A 21214-nucleotide genomic window follows, 5' to 3' on the forward strand; every position below is an offset into this window, starting at 1 on the left:
GAAACCATGAAAAATTAGTGTGCTTATCTGAGGCTGTGGATCCTTTCACCACCCATTTCCATGGTTTTCCTATTTTTGCTCCCCTCCCCAAATTCTGGTGATACATTGCTTAGTGTTTGCAGTTTTGGGGCTCAGGTCAGTGTAATGGAGTAACCTTCTTTATGGTCTGACCTGGAATAGAAACTAAAGCCTCGATGTATAATCCTAAAGTTGGAAAGAACTTGAGTCCCGTGAGTTGTCTTGAATCCTGTGAGTTGTAGGAGACTGAAATTTGTTTCTGCCAACTTTTCAGTTAATCAAGTTGGAACCTTAGTAGATATCTTAGATTCTTCTTTACCATTCCCTATATCTTATTAATTACCAGGTCCTCTTAAATATTTCTTCAAACTCTCTCTGCTTCCCGATATTGGCGTGTCTTAGTGAGCAGGGTAAAATCACAGCCAAAGTATTTTCTTATTCTCTCACTCAACACAACAACAATTAACACAGAAGACTTCTGTGATCACATGTGTGGGGGTTTCTCTTCCCACAGCAGCCAACCAGTCAAGTTCTGCAGTGGATACCAACTGGGTGCCCCCCAGTTCCAACACTGTGTACCTAGAGGTAATGTCAGATACCACAGGTTGAGAGCAGGTCCCAAAAGACTTCCCCCACTTCCAATGTTAATCACAAGCCCCAGGTTATTTTGATTTTGCCTGTGCTTCTGATACACTGGCTATAAATCAGGGATCCCATGACTCCCCCACTCCTTGCATCCTTGGGTTCAATTAATGTGCTAGAGCAGCTCACAGAACTCAGAGAAACACTTACCAGTTTATTATAAAGGATATTCAAAGAATACAGATGAACAGATGCATAGGGGGAGATAGGAGGAAAGAGCATGGAGCTTCCATGCCTTCCCTTGGTACGCCAGCTTCTAGGAGCCTCCAAGTGTTCAGCTATTCAGAAGCTCTCTGAATCTGCTCTTTTTGGGTTTTTATGGAGGCTTCATTACATAGGCACAGTCAACAACTATGTAGAAATATGATTGCACAAAAACAGTATGACCTAACAGCACTAATAGACCCAGTGGGGAAACCCAGCAAGGCCTGTCTGTTCAAGTACTTCTCCTTATCTGTGCAGCCTTCCTTCTTCCAGGGGCTGGGGCAAACTCCCTTCTAAAGTGAACGTCTTATTACCCACAGTCAGACAGGCTGTGGAAGATTAGAGTTCTGCGTTGGCTTGGTGGAAAGCAGGGCAGGAAAAGGTCAGCAAGAGAGAAGAGATTCTGCTTTCTGAGGTTTAATGTGCCCCAGCATTATAACAAAAGACTGTAGTAAGGCCAGGCACAGTGGCTCACCTCTGTAATCCCATCACTTTGGGAGGCCGAGGTGCACAGATCACTTGAGGCCAGGAGTTCGAGACCAGCCTGGCCAACATAGTGAAATCCTGTCTCTACTTATATAAAATTAAATTTGATATTTAAAAAAATGTAATGAGAGCTATGGGACTTATAAACCAGGAACCATGGATGAAAACCAATATGCATCGTATCACTCTTAGTTCAGTTATGCCCTATCACATGTTTAGAATTGTTCAGACGTCTTGTCTCATCTCCAGCCCCTCTATCTGTAGTCCTTCAGTCTCTTACCCTTCTTATCTGTCTTTCACACTGCTGCTAGTGTTGGCTTGCTAAAATTCATGTCTGATCATGTGGTTTCTCTAAAGTTCTTCATGGTTTCCCCTGTGTATAGATGAGTATGTAAGTTTCTTAGTGTGATACATGAGCCCCTCCCCTTCATCATCTGGCCTGTGTCTACCTCTGTAGCTACTCTCTAGTCCTTTACCTCTTACATAAGCTACCCAAGCAGGTTTTACTATGATGCTTTTGTGCTGTTGCACATACTTTTTTTGTGTGTGACTGTATTGACTTTTTACCTCATAGTTAGCCCAATTAATTTATCCTAATTCTTCAATATTTTGCTAAAACGTTCCCTCTATTAAGTGCTCACAGACTCCTTGCCATCCAGCTTGCTTACTTCACACAGGTTTATCGAATACATTGTATATACCTCTCCTTTGATGTGTATCATGCCATACTGTCCTTCTTGTTTGTGTCCCTCACCCTCACTGCCTTAGGAACAGGAACCATATCTTATTCATTACGCTAGCACCTGGCTTTGTGCCTGGTACATGCTAAATGTGCAGTAAATGATTATCAAATAAATTAATAAATGCCTCGAAAACTAGCTTTGGATACTAGATAAATGGTGATCCTGTAAACTGAGATAGGAAAAGTAGGAGGACAAGTACTTTTGGGGCAAATATTTATTTAGTTCAGGTCTTGTTGAATTTTTGCTCTTTTACAATGTCGAGGAAGACATGTACCATTTATTTCTTATACACTTGTTATTTATTCATATAATTAACCCAACAAGATTTTTTTAAGATATGGACAAGATTATTCTAAAATTTACATGAAAAGGCAATGAAAAAGAAGAATAAGGTGTGAAAAATCACTCTACCCAGTTTCAAAACTTATTATGTAGTTATAGCAATCAAGACTGTGTGGTACAGGCATAGATATAGACACAGATCAGTGGGACAGAACAGAGAACTGTGAAATAGATCCACATAAATATGCCTAGTTTTTGTCAAAAGCACAAAATAACTCAATGGAGGTAGATAACTTTTTCAACAGTTGGTACTGGAGCAGTTAGACATCCATACACTGTCCCATCCCCCCCCCAATAAAGGAATCTCAACCTATGTCTCATACCCTATGCATATACAAATTAAAATGGATCACAGACTAAAATATAAAAGTATTAAACTATAAAACTTTAGGGAAAAATAGAAGAAAATTTTGAGGAGGTAGGGTTAGGTGTATGTTTCTTTGACTTGCCACCAAAAGAATACTCCTTAAAGGAAAAAATTGATAAGTTAAACTTCATCAAAATTAAATATTTTTGCTCTGTTATAAACCCTGTTAAAAAGATGAAAAGAAAAACTACAGAGGGGAGAAAATATTTGCAGACAACACCACTGACAAATAATTAGTATCTGTAATATATAAAGAACTCTTAAAACTCAACAGTATGAAAGCAGTCCAGTTAGAAAATGGACAAAAGACATAGTCATTTCACTGAAGAGGATTACACATATAGCAAACAAGAACATAAAAAATGTTCAGCATCATTACCCATTAGGGAGATGCAAATTAAAGCAACAAGATACTACTGTACATCTATCAGAATAGCTAAAATAAGAAACACAACACTAAATGCTGGCAACGATGTCAAGAAACTCATACATTGTTGGTAGAAATGTACAGTGGTGCAGCCACTCTGGAAAACAATTTGGCAGTTTCTTTAAAAACCAAATACGTGACTACTGTATGATCCAACTATTGTACTCTTTGACATTTAGCCCAAAGAAAGGAAGGCTGTTCATTTTATGAAAACCTGTACATGTGTATTTGTAGCAACTTTATTCATAGTCACCAAAATGTAGAAACAGGCCAAATGTTCTTCAGTGGGTGAATGGTTAAACAAACTGTGGCACATCTGTTATCATGGACTACTATGATAAAAAGGAAGGAACTATTGACACATTTAACACCCTGGACGAATCTCTAGAGAATGGTGCTGAGAACAAAGAGTTAATCCCCATATCATATCATTTATATAACATTCTTGAAATGGCAAAGTTATTGAAGTAGAAAACAGACTATGGGTTGCTAGGGGTTAGGGAGGGATGGCTACAAAAGGGCAACATGAGAGATACTTTTGGTGATGGAATTCTGTATATTGACTGTATCAATGTCGGTATCTTGATTGTGATATTGTATTCTAGTTTTGTGAGATGTTCCCATTAATGGAAACTGGGTAAAGGATATACAGGATTTTTTTCCTGTAATATTTATTGTAACTACATGTGGAACCACAATTATCTCAAAATAAAAATTTAATTTAAAAAAGTCGAACACCTATTGTGACACATTTTCTTTTTCTTCGAGGTGGATCTTGCTCAGTTGCCCAGGCTGGAGTGCAGTGAGTGATGCGATCTCAGTTTACTGCAACCTCTGCCTCCTGGGCTCAAGTGATTCTTCTGCCTCGGCCTTCCGAGTAGCTGGGATTACAGGCATGCGGCACCACGCCCAGCTAATTTTTGTATTTTTAGTAGAGACAGGGTTTCATCCTGTTGGCGACGCTGGTCTTGAACTCCTGACCTCAGGTGATCTCTCCTAGGTCTCTCAAAGTGCTGGGATTACAGCTGTGAGCCACCGCGCCTGGTCTAATGTGATGTATTTTGCTAACCATTGAGTATGCAGTGTTGAGCAAAAATTGAATGTCAGACCTCATGATACATTCTACAATGGAAGACAGATATTAAATAGTCACAGAAATAGATTTAATACTCAGCTGTGGTAAGTGCTGTAAAAGAAAGCTATAAGAAATAATAATGAGGAAATTTGATCCAGATAGTAAGTGGGTCAGGGAGGCTTTCCTAACTAAACTGCATGACTTTGGTCAAGTTATTTACATGCTTTGTGCCTCAGTCCCTCATTTTTAGTGGGGAGAATAATAGCATCTATACTTTAAGGTTGTCATATATTTAATATGAATATTAAATGAATGAATTTGTAAAGGGCTTAAGATATTGCCTAGCATATAGTAAACTCTGGTTAGGAGTTTGTTAAATAAAGGGATACTTGATATAAGACCTGAAAAATGAGGAGAGTTAGTTCTTTTTTATTTTTGTAATTTCAACTTTAATTTTAGATGTGCAGGTTTATTACATGGGTATATAGCATGATGCTGAGGTTTGGGGTACAGTTGTACCCATTACCCAGGAAGTGGGTATAGTACTCAACAGATTTGCAGCCCTTGCTTCCTTCCCTACATTTCCTGCTCTAGTAGTCCTCTGTGACTATTGTTGCCATCTATATGTCTGTGAGTACCCAGTGTTTAGCTCCCACGTAAAATGAGAACATGCAGTATTTGGTTTTCTGTTACTGGGTTAATTCACTTAGGATAATGACCTCCAGCAGCATCCCCATTGCTGCAAAGGGCGTGATTTTATTCTTTTTATGGCTGTGTTGTGTTCCATGGTATATATGTACTGTCTTTTCTTTTCTTTTTTTTTTTTTGAGACAGAGTCTTGTTCTGTCGTCCAGGTTGGAGTGCAGTGGCGTGATCTTGGCTCACTGCAAACTCTGCCTTCTGGGTTCAAGCAATTCTCCTGTCTCAGCCTCCCGAGTAGCTGGAATTACAGGTGCCTGCCATCACGCCTGGCTAATTTTTGTATTTTTAGTAGAGACAGGGTTTCACCATGTTGGCCAGGTTGGTCTTGAACTCCTGACCTCAGTTGATTCGCCTGCCTCTGGCCTCCCAAAGTGTTGGGATTACAGGCGTGAGCCACCGCACCTAGCCTGTACCATACTTTCTTTATCCTGTCCACTGTTGATGAGCACCTAGGTTGATTCTATGTTTTTGCTATTGTGAGTAGTACTGTGATGAACATATAAGCACATCTATCTTTTATGGAGAACAATTTATTTTCTTTTGGGTATATACCCAGTAATGGCATTGCTGGGTCAAATGGTATTTCTGTTTTAAGTTCTTTGATAAATCTCCAAACTGCTTTCCACAGGGTCTGAGCTAATTTACATTCCCACTGACAGTGTATAAGCATTCCACAGCCTTGCCAGCATCTGTTGGTTTTTGGCTTTTTAATAATAACCATTCTGACTGGTGTGAGATGGTGTCTTATTGTGGTTTTGATTTCCATTTCTCTAATGATTAGATATGCTTGTTGGCCAGTTGTATATCTTATTTTGAGAAGTATCTGTTCATGTCCTTGCCCACTTTTTAATGATGTTGTTTGTTTTTTGCTTGTTGAGTTGTTTACTTCTTGTAGATTGTGGATATTAGACCTTTGTCAGATGTTAGCTAGATTAACAAAGAGAAAGAGAAGATCCAAATCACCACACAATCAGAAACAACAAAGATGACATTACAACCAATTCCATGGAAATACAAAAGATCCCCAGAGACTATTATGGACAACCAATTCCATGGAAATACAAAAGATCCCCAGAGACTATTATGGAACTAGAAAATCCAGAGGAAATGGATAAATTCTGGAAGCAAACAACCTCCCAAAATTAAATCAGGATGAAATTGAAATCCTGAACAGACCAATATCGAGTTCCAAAATGGAATCGGTAATAAAAAAAACCTACCAACCAGCAAAGCCCTGGACCAGATGTGTTCATAGCTGAATTCTATTAGATGTACAAATAAAGCTGGTACCAATTCTACTGAAACGACTCCAAAAAATGAGGAGGGACTCCTCCTTAACTCATTCCAGCTTCACCCTGATACCAAACCTGTCAAAGACACAACAAAAAAGGGAAACTACAGGTCAATATCCCTGATGAACATGGATGTAAAAATCTTCAACAAAATATTGAGAGAGTAAGTTGGTGAAGGGGAGAGGGTATGATCCAGGCAGAGGGAGCAACAAAGGCCTTGGGATAGGAGTCAGGAAAGAGCTTGGTAGGGCTGAGAGACTGAAAGAAGATCAGTGAGTCTAGAGTACTCCAGGAAGTACATACTTCTCAAAGTAAGATATACAACTGGCCAACAAGTATATGAAAAAATGCTCAACATCACTAATCATTAGAGAAATAGAAATCAAAACCACAATGAGACACCATCTCATACCAGTCAGAAGGGCTATTATTAAAAGAAGCTGGGGAACTAGCAGGGGCTGGGCTGCATAGAACTTTTTCTGCTATATTAAAGAGTTTGTCTCTTAAGGGTAGTAGAAAATGATTGAAATATGTTAACATGGAGTGGAGAGAGATTATGATCAAACTTACTTTTTGGAAAAAAAAGAACTGTGCTGGCTGCAGTGTCATCAGATTCGAAGGAAGCAAGATAATTACACGTAGATAGTATAGAAATTTATTAGGTAAACAAGGCCTTATTCCTGGCAATTTTCATAGTTTATCTCTAATTATTATTATTATTGTTGTTGTTGTTTGTTTGAGACAGAGTTTCACTCTGTTGCCCAGGCTGGAGCGCAGGGGCACAATGTCAGCTCACTGCAACCGCCGCCTCCCTGGCTCAAGTGATTTTCATGCCTCAGCCTCCTTAGTAGCTAGAGGTTACAGGCGGCTGCCATCACGACCGGCTAATTTTTTATTTTTAATAGAGATGGGGTTCACCACCATGGCCAGGTGGGTCTTGAGCTCTTGACCTCGAGCGATCCACCTGCCTCGGCCTCCTAAAGTGCTGGAACTATAGGCATGCGCCACCACACCCAGCTTATGTCTAATTTTTATAATTTTGTAAGAACATATTTACAAGCTACTGCACTTCTATTACAATGTTTTGAAGTGATTTTTTTTGGCAATTAAAACGGAAAAGGTGATTTGCATTATTACTTGTTTAAATATGTAAAATTTCAGCTGCTGTGTTAAGAGTCCAAATAGCCTTTTGTGCCTAAACCTGGGCATTGGGTTTAGAACCTAAAAATATTCAACACTGGTGTTCAGATTTTCTTTTATTATATGTCCTTTACGTTGCTATAGAAATTTGAATATTTTATAGAGGTGCTGTTCAATAAAAGTGTTAGTGCTGCAAATGCAAGCCACATAGGTAATTTTTAATTTTTTAGTAGCCACATTAAAAAGGTAAAAAGAAAGTGGTGAGATTCATTTTAAATATATTTTATTTAACCCAGTAGATCTAAAATATTTCAACATGTAATCAGTATAAAATTTCTAGTCAAATATACGACATCCTTTTTAAATACTGAGTCTTGGAAATCTGGTAGGTATTTTACCCTTAGAGCACATTTCAGTTTGGACCAGCCATGTTTCAATGGCTCAACAGCTATATGTAGCTGCTGGCTGCTGCATCAGTCAGCACAGCTCTAGGTTTTTGGGTTAATTAGCGGAATAGTTTTTTTTTTTTATCTTAAGTTATCAAATTTATAGAAATGAAACCCATGCAGGTCTGAGTTTAATTGGTTTATTTGGAGCAGAGTTGCGTGCTCATGTTATAAAGAATGATCTGCAGGCTAGGTGTCTCAAAGGTGTTATGAAATTAATTTTTTTGACAGAAATAGTTAAAATTTCCAGTTACCACTTAGGATTTTTGAGAGATTTTTAGGGATAAAATGAAGGCGATATATTGGAATTTGCTGATTGAAGTCTTAACACATAAAAAGATTTAATGATTTTAGAGAGATTTTTTCAGTGCTGTGTAGCCTATAGCTAATGTTCACTAAATGTTATCACATGTATTAAGCCCTTCTATTCTGTAAAGAAATAAAAACACACTGTGTTCTTCACAAAATCTTAGCATACATGCTTTGCTACATCAAAATTAAATGATTGTTAAACTATTAATGTTTATGTTTTTAAAAGCCTTTTAGTTATTTTCTCAAAAACCACATAATATTTAATTTGTTTGCCTCTATGGAACTGCAGATTTCTTAGTATGAACAGCTACTTTCATATTTTCCTTTTGTTTTAATTAATATACTCTAACAAATCTTAGTATAATATGCCATCTTTGGTAGCAATAACTATAAAACATTCATAAAGTTGCAAAGCAGCAAGTATTTACGTTTTTCTTTTTTAATTTATTTGCTAGTTTTGGTTATTCCCCTAAGAACAGTTTAATACTCTTGGAGACAGGATTTTTTACATTGAAAACTGAATATATTTCTCTTTTTGACATCATGAATTGAATAGTTTGACATTTGTTGTTCTCACACTGTGCGGATCATTATGCCAGATGTGGAGAGTAGAGGCATGCTCTCAAGGAGCTCTCAAAACTTCACCTTTTTCAAAGTGATACTTTAAGTGAGGAAATTTATATAATCTGTTTAAAAGATATTTATTGTCAGTAATAGTCTAGTTTTCTAAAACTTCATAAATACCTTTTTGTTATTAAAGCTCTTTGAGGTTATTTTTCCATTTGCAGAAGGAAAATTTACTGAGTATAAGAGATTGTCTTAAAACACTCCAAGTCTTCAGTATTAGAATTCACTACTAGAGTTCAGCACTGGAATTGAACTGTGCTTACTTTAGTCTTCATCTGTCATTTTTCTGTGTGTACTTAGTAGGCCATATCTGATAAGTCTTGTTTTACAAGGCTTACTGGTTTGACTGCTTTTATGACTGCATCTTTCAAGTCCCACACATGCAGCTTAAAAGTCTATTGCTAATGTCCCCATACTTACGTTGAACTCTTATTTTGGTATTGAGTAAGTAAGTGGATGTATTTAAAACTCAAACTAGTTAGGAGTAATATAGATTTAAGAATATTGAGAGTAAGAACAATGAAAACATACCCTTTTTTGGTTTGTTGCCTGTTACTGTTTCATCAGTGGCTAATGTTTGACCATAGGCTCTGAAGATTTAAATATTAAAATGATGAAAGGATAATGAAATAAATGTTTATTTTTAAAATCAAGTTGTACTTACACCTGATAAAATCTTCAAAAGGGGCAGTCTGTTTTTCAAACCTTGTACTTCAGCCATCTTGTTCCCTACCCTGTGGACAACTTACTTGGAAATCTCTCCTGAGACAATCTATACATGCACAAGCAGAAATGTAAATATACTTTACATTTTTCAACTTAACAATTGGAGATCTACCTGGAGAAATTCTTCATTCTTTTTTACAGCTGTGTAATGAGAGTAAAATTATTACCTCACCCCAAAATACTTAATAAAGGTAACTATTGTTATAGTGAATGCATTTAATTTTTTTAGCACATAGATCGTAACTTTCCTTTTGTGATGTTAAACTGAATGATTTTTATTGTATGTTTGAAAAATGTTAAGACTTTTTCCTCTTTTTTCCCCCCAACAGATAATCAGACAGCTAAATGGAGTCTGAGCAGCTGTTCCATAGAGGCTACTATAGAAACAGCTACAACAGTATAACAAGTGCAAGCAGTGATGAGGAACTTTTAGATGGAGCAGGTGTGATTATGGACTTTCAAACATCTGAAGATGACAACTTATTAGATGGTGACACTGCAGTTGGTAAGTTCAGCATGACAGCCTAATGTTTGTATTCATGAATATCCACTAATAATATGTACACTATTTTATTGAGGTTGCAGTTTTCAGAAACTTAAAAAATTTGAGGTCAAATTTATGTAACATAAACTTAACCATTGTAAAGGTATAATTGAGTGGCATTTAGCACATTCACAATGTTCTGCAACTACCGTTTCTGTCTAGTTCCAAACATTCTCATCACCCCAAAAGAAGCTACTACATTTAAGGGTAAGCTTTTAAATATAATGTAATACGGAGAGATGTACATCATCAAATCATAGTGTGGAAATTGATGAATTTCTGCGAAGTGAACATTTATTATATAACTCCTCAATCAAGAAATAAAACATTACCAGTAGTTTCAGAATCCTTCCTTGTTCCACCTTCAGTTTCAATATTATTTTGATTTCTATCTAGTTTTGCAAGTATTTAAACTTTATATACATGGAATTCATACTGTATACTCTTTTATGTCTGTGGCTTTTACTTATGTTTTGAAATTATCTATATTGTTGTATATAGCAATAGTTACCTTATTTTCATTGTTGGTGTAATGTCCCATTGTGTAAACATACTTCAATTTATTTAGTTATTCTACATTGATATTTCATTATTTAGTTTTTTTTTTTTTTTTCAGATTTTGGTTATTGCTAACAGTGCCACTATGAATTTTCATGTGCATGTGTTTCATGTGTGTGTACACAGTTGTGTATGATACATATCACAGAATGGAATGCTTGGATCATAGAATATGTATATCTCAGTGTTATCAGATACTGTCAGAGAGACTTCCTTTTCTTTTTTTTATAGGTACTTGTCAATTACCCTATTCAAAGATACTACCAAAGTGGATATAGCATGTACATTTCTACTAGCAATGTGTGAGAGTTCTAGTTACTCCGCATCTTCACCTATACATGATACCAGTTTTTAAAAATTTGACTATTCTAGTATGGTTGCCGTAGTCTCTCATTTTAGTTCAATTTATGTTTACTTGATGATTTATGAGTTTAAATGCCTTTTTGTGTGTTTATCAGATTTTTAGACTGCCTCTTTTAAAGCACCTATTCAGTCCTTTTCCCTGTTTTATGGGAGTTCATGATGCATTCTGATTATGAATCCTTTTTAGCTACATGTTCAGTATTGCTGTTATCGTCTCTCATTCTGTCGTATGTTTTTTTACTCTCTTAAAGAAATCTTTTGGTGAAGATATCATCAATTCTAATGAAATCCAACTAATCTTTTTCTTTATTCTAAGCCAGTCTCAGTCATGTATGCTTGCAATCCCAGCACTTTGGAAGGCTGAGGCAGGAGGATTGCTTGAGGCCAGGAGTTTGAGACCAACCTGGGCAAAAACGGGAGACTCTTGTCTCTACAATAAAAATGCAAAAGAAAAAAAAATTAGCTTTGATTGCACCACTGCACTCCTGCTAGGCACCAGAGCAAAACCCCGTCTCAAAAAACAAACACCACCACCAACAACAAAAAAAACTTTTTTCTTTTCCTTTCTTCTTAGTGTTTTTTGTGTTCTGTTTAACAAGTCTTCCCATACCTCAACATCACAAAGATATTCTCCTGTTTTGTTCTAGAAGTTTTATTTTTGTGTCATTCACATTTAGATTTATCTACCTGCAGTTAATTTTTTAAATATGATGTGGGTTAAGAGTTCAGATTCATTTTTTTCCCATATGAAAAACTGGTTTCCCATATGAAAAAATGGCCCCGCACCATTTATTGGAAAAAACTTTCCTTTTTCCAGTGTACTACAGTGACATCTTTGTCATGTATCAAGTGGCTATATTTTTGTAGATCTGTTTCTGGGCTTTCTACTGTGTTACATTGAAATATTTTTCTTATTTTATCCATATGCCAATGCCCAGCATATATATGAGTTTTGGTTTTTAAATTTGTTTTTGTCTTTTATTGGTTTATAGTCTGTTTGCATTTAACATAATCACCAATATGTTTGGTTTCAGACCATCCTCTATTTGTTTTCTGTTTTTCACATCTGTTCTTTCCTCTCCCGTTATTTCTGTTACCTTCAATACCTTGTTATATGTTCTCTTATTTTTTGTTCAGTAGGCTACCCTAGAGATTATTACATGTATCCTTGATTTATTAGTTCTAGGCATTAGTACTTTTACCACTTTATGGAAAATGCAGGGACTTCAGAATACTTTACCTCTTTTTTCCCCTTTCTGCTTCCTCACCATTTTCTCAACAGGAAATAGCTCAAGAATAAAAATGGTTGAGACTATTGGGTTTTACCTTCTTTTGTTTCACTTCTTTTCAGAATATTGACACTTCAAGTTCGAGCTCCCTTGGATATTTACTGGTTTAAAATACAGTATTTTGCTGTTATTGGTCATTTGCTGTCTTCATCACAGATTTTTTTTTCTAATTTTAATGACAAAATTATAAACAAGAAAAATACATATATTCATCATTTGAAACATTAGGTGAAATTAATAGCATACCCATTTTTTCTGTGTTTAAATAGCTCTTTAGCCCTTTATGTGAGGGGGAAAATTAACTCCAGGAAGTAGGAAGACATAGGATGAGCTGACTCCTTCCATCTTCCCACATTACCGTCAAGTGATGGTGCTGTCTTTACTCATGGTATTCAGTAGGAGAGAGTGCCAAGCAGTAAGGATGGGGCAAGGGCACAGAAAGGATCTACTTATGTTGCTCTTTTATCAGGGAGGATAATTTTTCCTAGAACCTTATCAATAGACTTCCTTTTGTGTCACCAGCCATAATTGGGTCACATGCCTACCCCAAGATTGATAACTGGCAAAGGGGAATGAGATTACTGATTGGTTAGGACAATTATGATTCCTTCTCTGAAATTAGGCGCTTTAACATGCAAACAAGAGGAAGGCCCAATTAGCAAGTATAAAGTTGGAATGATTATAGCGTAGGCAATCATTGGTGTTTTCTTTTCTTGTTTTGGAGACAGTCTTGCTCTTTTGCCTAGTCTGGAGTGCAGTGGCACGATGATGGCTAACTACAGCGTTTACCTCCTGGGCTCAAGAGATACTTGTGCCTCAGCCTTCTGAGTAGGACCACAGTTGCACACCACCAGCTAATTTTTAAAATTTTTTGTAGCGATGGGGTCTCACTATGTTGCCCAGGCTGGTTTTGAACTTTTAGGCTCGAACGATCCTCTTGCCTTGGCCTCCCACAGTGCTGGGATTACAGGCATGAGCCACTGTACCCAGTGTATTGGTAGTTTATATAAAGATTCTGTCCTCAAAGTTAGTGTAGTTGAAGGTGTAAGTTGTGGAGTAACAGTCAAAAATAACTATGTGAGTTTTAAATTCGGTGGTACAGATTCCAAATGTTACATCTCACCAAATAAAGATATCATTTTGATATCCCTTTAGAATTGGGAAGGTTGTTGTAGAGGGAAGATAATGCATGAACATCCAGCAATAGGGATAAGTATTATATATGTGAAACTGTGAATGTCCTTTTTGAAGATAGTGAATATTCTTTCTTTCAACATAGCTGATATTCTCCTGTTGACAGTAGCAGGAAGGGGATTGTCTTGGAAGAAGTTGGAGCCTCACATTAGGTCTCCCACTATGGGTTAAAGCAGGTATCAGAGGAAAAAGCTTATTTCTGTTTCTGCTCAATATCTGGGGAGTATGGGAGTGGTTAGTAAGTCAAGCAGTAATTCTTCATGACTCCGTATCTTTTTAGCATACCAAAAAATAACAATTACCAGAAGGTACTGATAGTGTTTTTTTGAATATGTGTTGAATGAAAATCCGTGATGTTCAGTGGCTTTCAAGTTGGTGACCTGAATTTACATCCTGGTTCTGTCAATTACTCTCTCTGTAACTTGTGGCAAGTCACATAGCCTCCTTATACTTCAGTTTATTTTCATGTACAACATAGTAATAAACTTCTAAGTGATAAACTCTTTAATGATTGCTCTGAGAATTAAATGCATGTAGAGATCTTAACAGATAAATAATGCATGTAGAATCCTTAAAGTGTGACTGGTTTATGGTAAGGACTCACTAAATAGTAGCCATTTCTGTTCTCTTCTAGATTACTTCCCCTTTGGATATGTTAGACTCTGTACCCCCAACATAAGCAGCATTCTTTTATGTTCATGTTCAAATGAGATGTCAGTAACATTTCTACTAGTATTAATGAAAAGCTGTAGCTCTGGAACTCAAATATGACATCTGGATTAGGATTTAGCTTGTCAGAGATAAGCTGCTTTGGAATCTACTGACTTCAGTAGATATCTGTCGCATAGCTCTTGCTTTGAAAGTAACTGTGTACTTAATAATCTCAATGTAATCAGTCTGCTCAGAGTGAGTGCTAAACAATCTAGAGTACACTGTGATTAAAAAATAGAAGTTATTCTGAATAATGATGACTAGCAGTATCAGTCAGAAATTTAAGCTAGCAGAAAGCTGAAAAATTAGGCCTGAAATGTGTTTATATTAGGTATATCTAATTTGAATGAGTCATTTTGGTCAGTAATTCAGATTCCATGGAAAATGCAAAAATTTTTTATCGCAAGTAACAGGAAAGGAGAGCCAAGATTTTGTTGCCAGCGTTGTATTCTTTAAAGAGAACCATATGGCTCTTGACTCACTGAAAATGAAGCACATGACTTTTCATGAGTGCAGCTTTACAATTATTCTTATAATAGATAGTACTATCTTCACTTGAAGTAAGAGAAGTTACTGAGATTGACTGATGGGGTAGAAACTGTAATCAGCCACATGTTTAAGCAAATTAACTTTCAGTAGTTAATTTATGTTGATAACGTGAATATGCTAGTAAGTTTAAAATTTAGGCCCCTGTATCCTTTTTTATCACATCTGAGATGTTTACTTGACAACATCAGGGGCTTCTCCCAGGTTTCTGATTATGTATAGACTGAGAGGGAGATGTGAGAAGAGTAAGAGTTGAGAGGGCTCACTCCTAAGTGTTTGATTTCCTATCTGTACATAACTTTAAAAATAAAAACAGCCTTGGAAGCCGGGCGCCCGCAGTCTCAGCTGCTTGGGAGGCTGAGGCAAGAGGATTGCTTGAGCCCAGGTATTCAAGGCCGTCGGATGCTATGATCGCACCTGTAAATAGCCCTTGCACTCTGGCCTAGGCAACATAGCGAAACCCGGTCTCTAAAAATAATAATAATAATAAAACCTTTGGAAATACTAAAATGCAAATGTGAGGTTTTCTGATTTATTGGAAATCTTGGGGCATGTGGTAACTGGGAATGGAATCCAGAGAAATCCATAGATTATTGTATTCTGCTTCCCATATATGTAACATTCTGAGCTTCAGAACTCAGAAACCACATAGTAGACGAGGCTCAGAGGTGGATTGTCCTGGTCAAGGTGTTGTCATCCTACCCTGCTAAAACTTAAGCTGCCTTCTGAGCTATTACAAGAGATTCCAGTATTTTCATTCAAATATCTATTGTTAGATTGAGCTTTATTCAAAATAGTTGTAAGTTTATTCATCTCATATTCTTCTGGGTGGTATATTCTTAACTACTGCCTACACAAGACATTTCAAAAGAAGAAGCTTGGCAAAGTAGATGCAGAGTGATAATGCCAGAAGCTGAGTGGCCATCTCTTAGTGTCAAGACACCTCCTAGAGTGAGGGTACATAACACAAATACAGGGTCCAGCCCTTCCTCCTGTGAATGCAGAAACATGGCATCAGCATGAAACTAGCTGTCTCTAAGAGGTGGATTCGTATTAACTAGGGTTTTAGATCTCATTAGGTAAAACCATAATACAAATGTACTTATAGTGAGAAATATACTAGTAATCTACTTCATTCCAAAAAAGGATATAAAGCAACTTAAAAGGATAAACAGAATTCAATCATTTGCATAAATATTTGACACAGATGAAGCAAAGGGAAAACAACTTGAGGTGATCTAAAATGTAGATATGAGACCAATAAAAGTTACCAATGTACATTTTAAAATTTATTATTGTTTTTTAACTTTAAAATATGTTTTGTAGAGATGGGATCTCACTATGTTGACCAGGCTGGTCTCAAACTCCTGGCCTCAAGCCGTCCTCCTGCCTCAGCCTCCCAAAGTGGTGGAATTATAAGCGTGATCCACCACGCCTGATTTACCAATATACATTTTAAGGGGAGATCACAAATTTGCCTCTAAACTTTGTAGCAGCAAGTAAATAAAAGAAACTGTTTAGTTAAATGATCCAAAGTGTTTATAAAACAAAAACCTAACCAGTTGTTCAGCCGACACCCTATTACTAATATTAAGATAAATTTCCAAGTGACATTATGAAGTGGTTACTATCTAGTATATGAAACAGTGATTTTTAGGAATATGTTTGGAGTAAGCAGTAAAGTTTCACAGGGCTTTTTTTGTTTTTTGTTTGTTTTGAGATGGGGTCTGGCTCTGTTACCCAGGCTGTCTTTCCAGACAGGGGTCTGACTCTGTCACACCCAGTGGCGTGATCTCAGCTCATTGCAACCTCTGCCCTCCCAGGCTCAAGCCATCCTCCCACCTCAGCCTCCTGAGTAGCTGGGACTTCAGGTGTGCACCACCATGCCTGGCTAATTGTTTTGTATTTTGTTTGTAGAGATAGGGTTTCTCCTTGTTGCCCAGGCTGGTCTCCAACTCCTGGGCTCAAGCAATCTACCTGCCTCGGCCTTTCAAAGTGCTGGGATTACAGGTGTGAGCCACTGCGCCTGGCCTAACAGGGCTTTTATTATTAACATTCTTCAATATCTCCTACTTGAATCACAAGATTCCACAAAGACACCATTATTGTATAGTATAAACATTGATTATTTGTGATGTTCTGGCAGGATTCATAGGTGTATTTTAGAGTATCTTCGAATAGATGGACTGTATAGACAGTTTCACGAGGTCATCAATGTATATTTTTTCTGAGATTTGATATATATTAGATAACAGTGATTTTAGAATTATAACAGAGCTATATTATAAAAGAGTATATTATTTACATTTAGCTAGTCTTTCTTTAGCAATAGAACACAGCCCAGCTGAATGTAAGACTGAATAGAAGCCATCAGAAGTCCTCTTAATGAAAAGTAAAGGCTGCGCCTGTGGGCAAAGTCAGGAGTCTTCATTCAAAAAAATTTTTTTTTTTTTTTTAAGACAGATTTTTGCTCTAGTTGCCCAAGCTGGAGTGCAATGGCATGATCTCTGCTCACTGCAACCTCTGCCTCCTGGGTTCCAAGCGATTCTCCTGCCTCAGTCTCCCAAGTAGCTGGGATTACAGTCATGTGCTACCACGCCTGACTAATTTTTTGTATTTAGTAGAGATGGGGTTTCACCATGTTAGTCAAGCTGGTCTTAAACTCCTGACCTCAGGAGTGATCCACCCGCCTTGGCCTCCCAAAGCGCTGGGATTACAGGCGTGCGCCACTGCGCCTGGCCTCAAAATATTTTTTTTTTTTTTAATTCAGGGTCTCATTCTATCCTCCAGGCTGGACTGCAGTGGCATGATCACGGCTCACTGCAGCCTCGACCTCTGTGGACTCAACTGATCCTCTCACCTCAGCCTCCCAAGTAGCTGGGACTATAGGCATGTACCAACACACCCAGCTAATTTTTAACTTTTTTGTAGAGATGGGGTATCTCACTATGTTGCCCAGGCTGATGTCGAACTCCTGGGCTAAAGTGATCCTCCCACCTCGGCCTTCCAAAGTGTTGGGAAGCTTTGTGGCTCACAGTGATGAATACAGGTTTTCTAAAATTTGGTTTTTGCTTGAGAGTTCAAATTTTTTTATTGGCAACACTATACTGTCAGTTGTTTTACTTGAAGAGACAGGTTGAGAAAATGTCTGGCAAAATCTTTAGCCTAAATAACTAAAGTGAGTGTGTCAGCTTTTCTTTCAAAAAAAGTGGTGTACTATGAAAAACGTTCGGCTCACAACTCAAATATTCCGATACGTGCTTTTCCTTAAGATGGAACCATTCTACAACAGTATGAGTGAAAGTGTGCTGTTCATTCTTTCTAGTTTGTTACACAGAATATTAAAAAGATGTGTACTCAAGAGTTGTGATTTAATAAAATGAATACTTACCATTTTATCAAGAACATTTGGAAGTGAAACAGGCTTTTGTTTTCTGCAAATTAATGGTGGTGAAAAATATAACAACTGCTTTTTTTTCTTTTTTTTTTTGAGACGGAGTCTGGCTCTGTTGCCCAGGCCGGAGTGCAGTGGCATGATCTTGGCTCACTGCAACCTCCGCCTCCCGGGTTCAAGCAATTCTCATGCTTTGGCCTCCCGAGTAGCTGGGATTACAGGTGTGCACCACCATGCCTGGCTAATTTTTGTCTTTTTAGTAGAAATGGGGCTTCATCATGTTGGCCAGTCTAGTCTTGAACTCCTGATCTCAAGTGATCTGCCTGCTTCAGCCTCCCAAAGTGTTGGGATTACAGGTGTGAGCCACTGTGCCTGCCCAATACAACACCTTCTAGTAAATTTTGGTGCCACTGTTTTGATTTATGGTAGATATCAGGCTGTCTTCCTCACTATTGCTTTTGTACTATAAATGAAAGGCCAGTACAATGAACAAGACAAAGAATGTTGTGGTCTACTTAATAATGGCCCTCCCCACACCCGAATTCCTAAAACCTGTAAATATGTTACCTTACATGATAAAATGGACTTTGTGATTAAATATCTAGAGATGGATTGATTATCCTGGATTACCTGGGTATCTCTGATGTAATCACAAGGGTCCTTAAAAGAGTCAGTGGTAGCAGACATGGTAATGAAACAAGAAGTGATGTGAGAAAAAGGCGTGAGAATTTTTGTGTGAAGATTATGTGAGAATAATCCAAGGAATGAAAGCGGCCTTTGGAAGCTAGAAAAGGCAAGGAAACAGATTCGCCCCTGAAGCCTCCAAAAGGAACACTGCCCTGCTGACACCTTGATCTTAGACTTCTGGTCTCCAGAACTATAAGAAAGTAAATTTGTGTTGTTTTAAGCAACTAAGTTTATGGCAGTGTGTTACAATAGCAGTAGGAAACTGACAGGGTTAGCTTAGTATTATTGAAAGTGTTGTTTTTAACCTCATGGACCCCTGAGAAAGATTTCTGGGGTCTCTCGACCATACTTGACCACATTTTGAGAATTCTAACATAAGCTAGCTGCCAAATGCATACTGGGTACATGAATAAGGTGACTTGTTATATTGTATTAAAAACTTTAAGAGTGAAGTGTTTATATAAAAAGGGTAAAATCTGCATATATGATTTCCCAATTCTCTTCAATATTATATACACACACAGAAAAAGCATTGGAGGAAAATACACCAAAATAATGTGCTTTTTTCTTCATGATGGAATTTGGGGATTTATAATTATTCTTTATATTTTTAGTATTTTCCAAGTTGTCAGCAATTTGGCTGCAGAATTATAAAACTGAATTTAAACTTCCGGGTCATTCTGAGGTATATTGTATATAGGATAGAACATATTAACAGTTTAAACTTGATGTGTAACTAAATATTATGTCTATGTGGTAATTGGGCCTTCTGTTGTACTATTGCCCAAATGTTAGTTTTGAGCTTGTGCCTGGCTGTCATTTTTCCAGGTCTTTATACATGGCCCTTTGTCTAGAATACTAATAGTATTCCAATACCAAGTAGTACAAAAGTACTACTTGTACTTTGCTTCTTAAATTAGCCCTCAGTCCCTTTAGTAATCCTTACCTTACTCCTCAGTTAAAGTTAAGGGCCCCTTGTATGTAGTAAACTGGGTGTTGCTTCTATTGTGCTTGCATTCTTGACTTTATCTGTATTTGTCTTACTTGTTTATAGCCTGCCCTCCTCCTAAATTGAGCAACACATTTTTTTTTTCAGTAAAATTATCCTAGTAATTTCTGTTAGTTTGTAAGTAATTTATTTTCTTATGTACATAGTTCTGTTTAGAGCTGATCCATTACGTTTTGATTACATAGTTCACCTCTTGATGAGCATTCTTATTTTTTTCTATTTCCAAATTTTGTGGGGAAAGGATATTCATATATAATGGGAAGCCATATATACTGTTTGTTTTATCCTTCCTTCTTACAAATGTGTAATACATCGGCATGCATAGGGTAGGAGCTTGTTAAGAGTTAACTTCTTTGTAAAATAGTCATCTATTTAACATATTCGCTGCTCATATTTTATACCTTTTAGGAGTCTTTTTTCCTTTTTAATAATTATTTTTGAGACAGAGTTTCGCTCTGTTATTTTGGCTAGAGTGCCCTGGTGATACTTTGGCTTACTACAACCTCCGCCTCCCAATTGGAGTGTTGAAGTGATTCTCGTGCCTCAGCCTCCCGAGTAGCTGGGACTACAGGCATGTGCCACCGTGCCCAGCTAATTTTTTATACTTTTTTTTTTCTTTCAGTAGAGATGGGTTTCACTATGTTGGCCAGGCTGGTCTCGAATTCTTGACCTCAAGTGATCTGCCCCCCTCGGCCTCCCAACATGCTGGGATTACAGGTGTGAGCCACAGCACCCAGACCTTTTTAATTATTAAACTAATACAGTTATATGAAGTGTTGGTTTAGCTGGACACTAAACTGGTGGGTTATTCAGTAGAGTAGCAGGATATAAGCCACTTATCTGTGTTGTTAAACTGTATTGCATAAGGGTCCACCGAAGTGGTAGTGCAATCCAGAAGTGAATGGGGATAGAATAGAAAGCCAGGAGAAAACCACAGAGGAAAATGGCTACCTGCCTGACATTAGTCAGTATCATCACACCCTTTTAGATTTTCTCATCTAAAAAATGAAGGGAAACATATCAATTCTACCTACTTGACTCAGATTAATTTTGGAAACAAAATAAAAGAATATGGTAGAAGAAATGATGGAAGTGTTGCTATTTAATATTAAAAATGAGAGTCCTTTATGATAATTTTGGCCTGGGTGCCCAAAGTTTAAACTTACTTATACTTTCTGCAGTTATCAAACAGATCACCTACATCATGACATTCAGATAGATTATCCTGGGTTCATAAAAATCTTATATGGTTGGCTGGATGTGGTGGCTCACACTTGTAATGCCAACACTTTGGGAGGCTGAAGTGGGTGTATCTCTTGATCCCAGGAATTCGAGACCAGCCTGGGCAATATGGTGAAACCCTGTCTCTA

General features: G+C 37.3%; 1 protein-coding gene across 4 annotated transcripts in view; it reads left to right on the plus strand.

Annotated features, from left to right (window-relative positions):
* Positions 1-21214, plus strand: part of CLCN3 (chloride voltage-gated channel 3) — an 87667-nt gene that overhangs the window by 12687 nt on the left and 53766 nt on the right. For all 4 annotated transcript variants that reach the window (XM_033215675.1, XM_033215673.1, XM_033215674.1 and 1 more), the window contains exon 2: positions 9879-10054. In XM_033215675.1, coding sequence (XP_033071566.1) covers positions 9895-10054 — 160 coding nt within the window. In that variant the 5' untranslated portion in view covers positions 9879-9894. The remainder of the gene's footprint in view (positions 1-9878; positions 10055-21214) is intronic.

Source organism: Trachypithecus francoisi, unplaced genomic scaffold, assembly GCF_009764315.1.
Source record: "Trachypithecus francoisi isolate TF-2019V2 unplaced genomic scaffold, Tfra_2.0 Lachesis_group1, whole genome shotgun sequence".
In the NCBI taxonomy this organism is placed as follows: Eukaryota; Metazoa; Chordata; class Mammalia; order Primates; family Cercopithecidae; genus Trachypithecus; species Trachypithecus francoisi.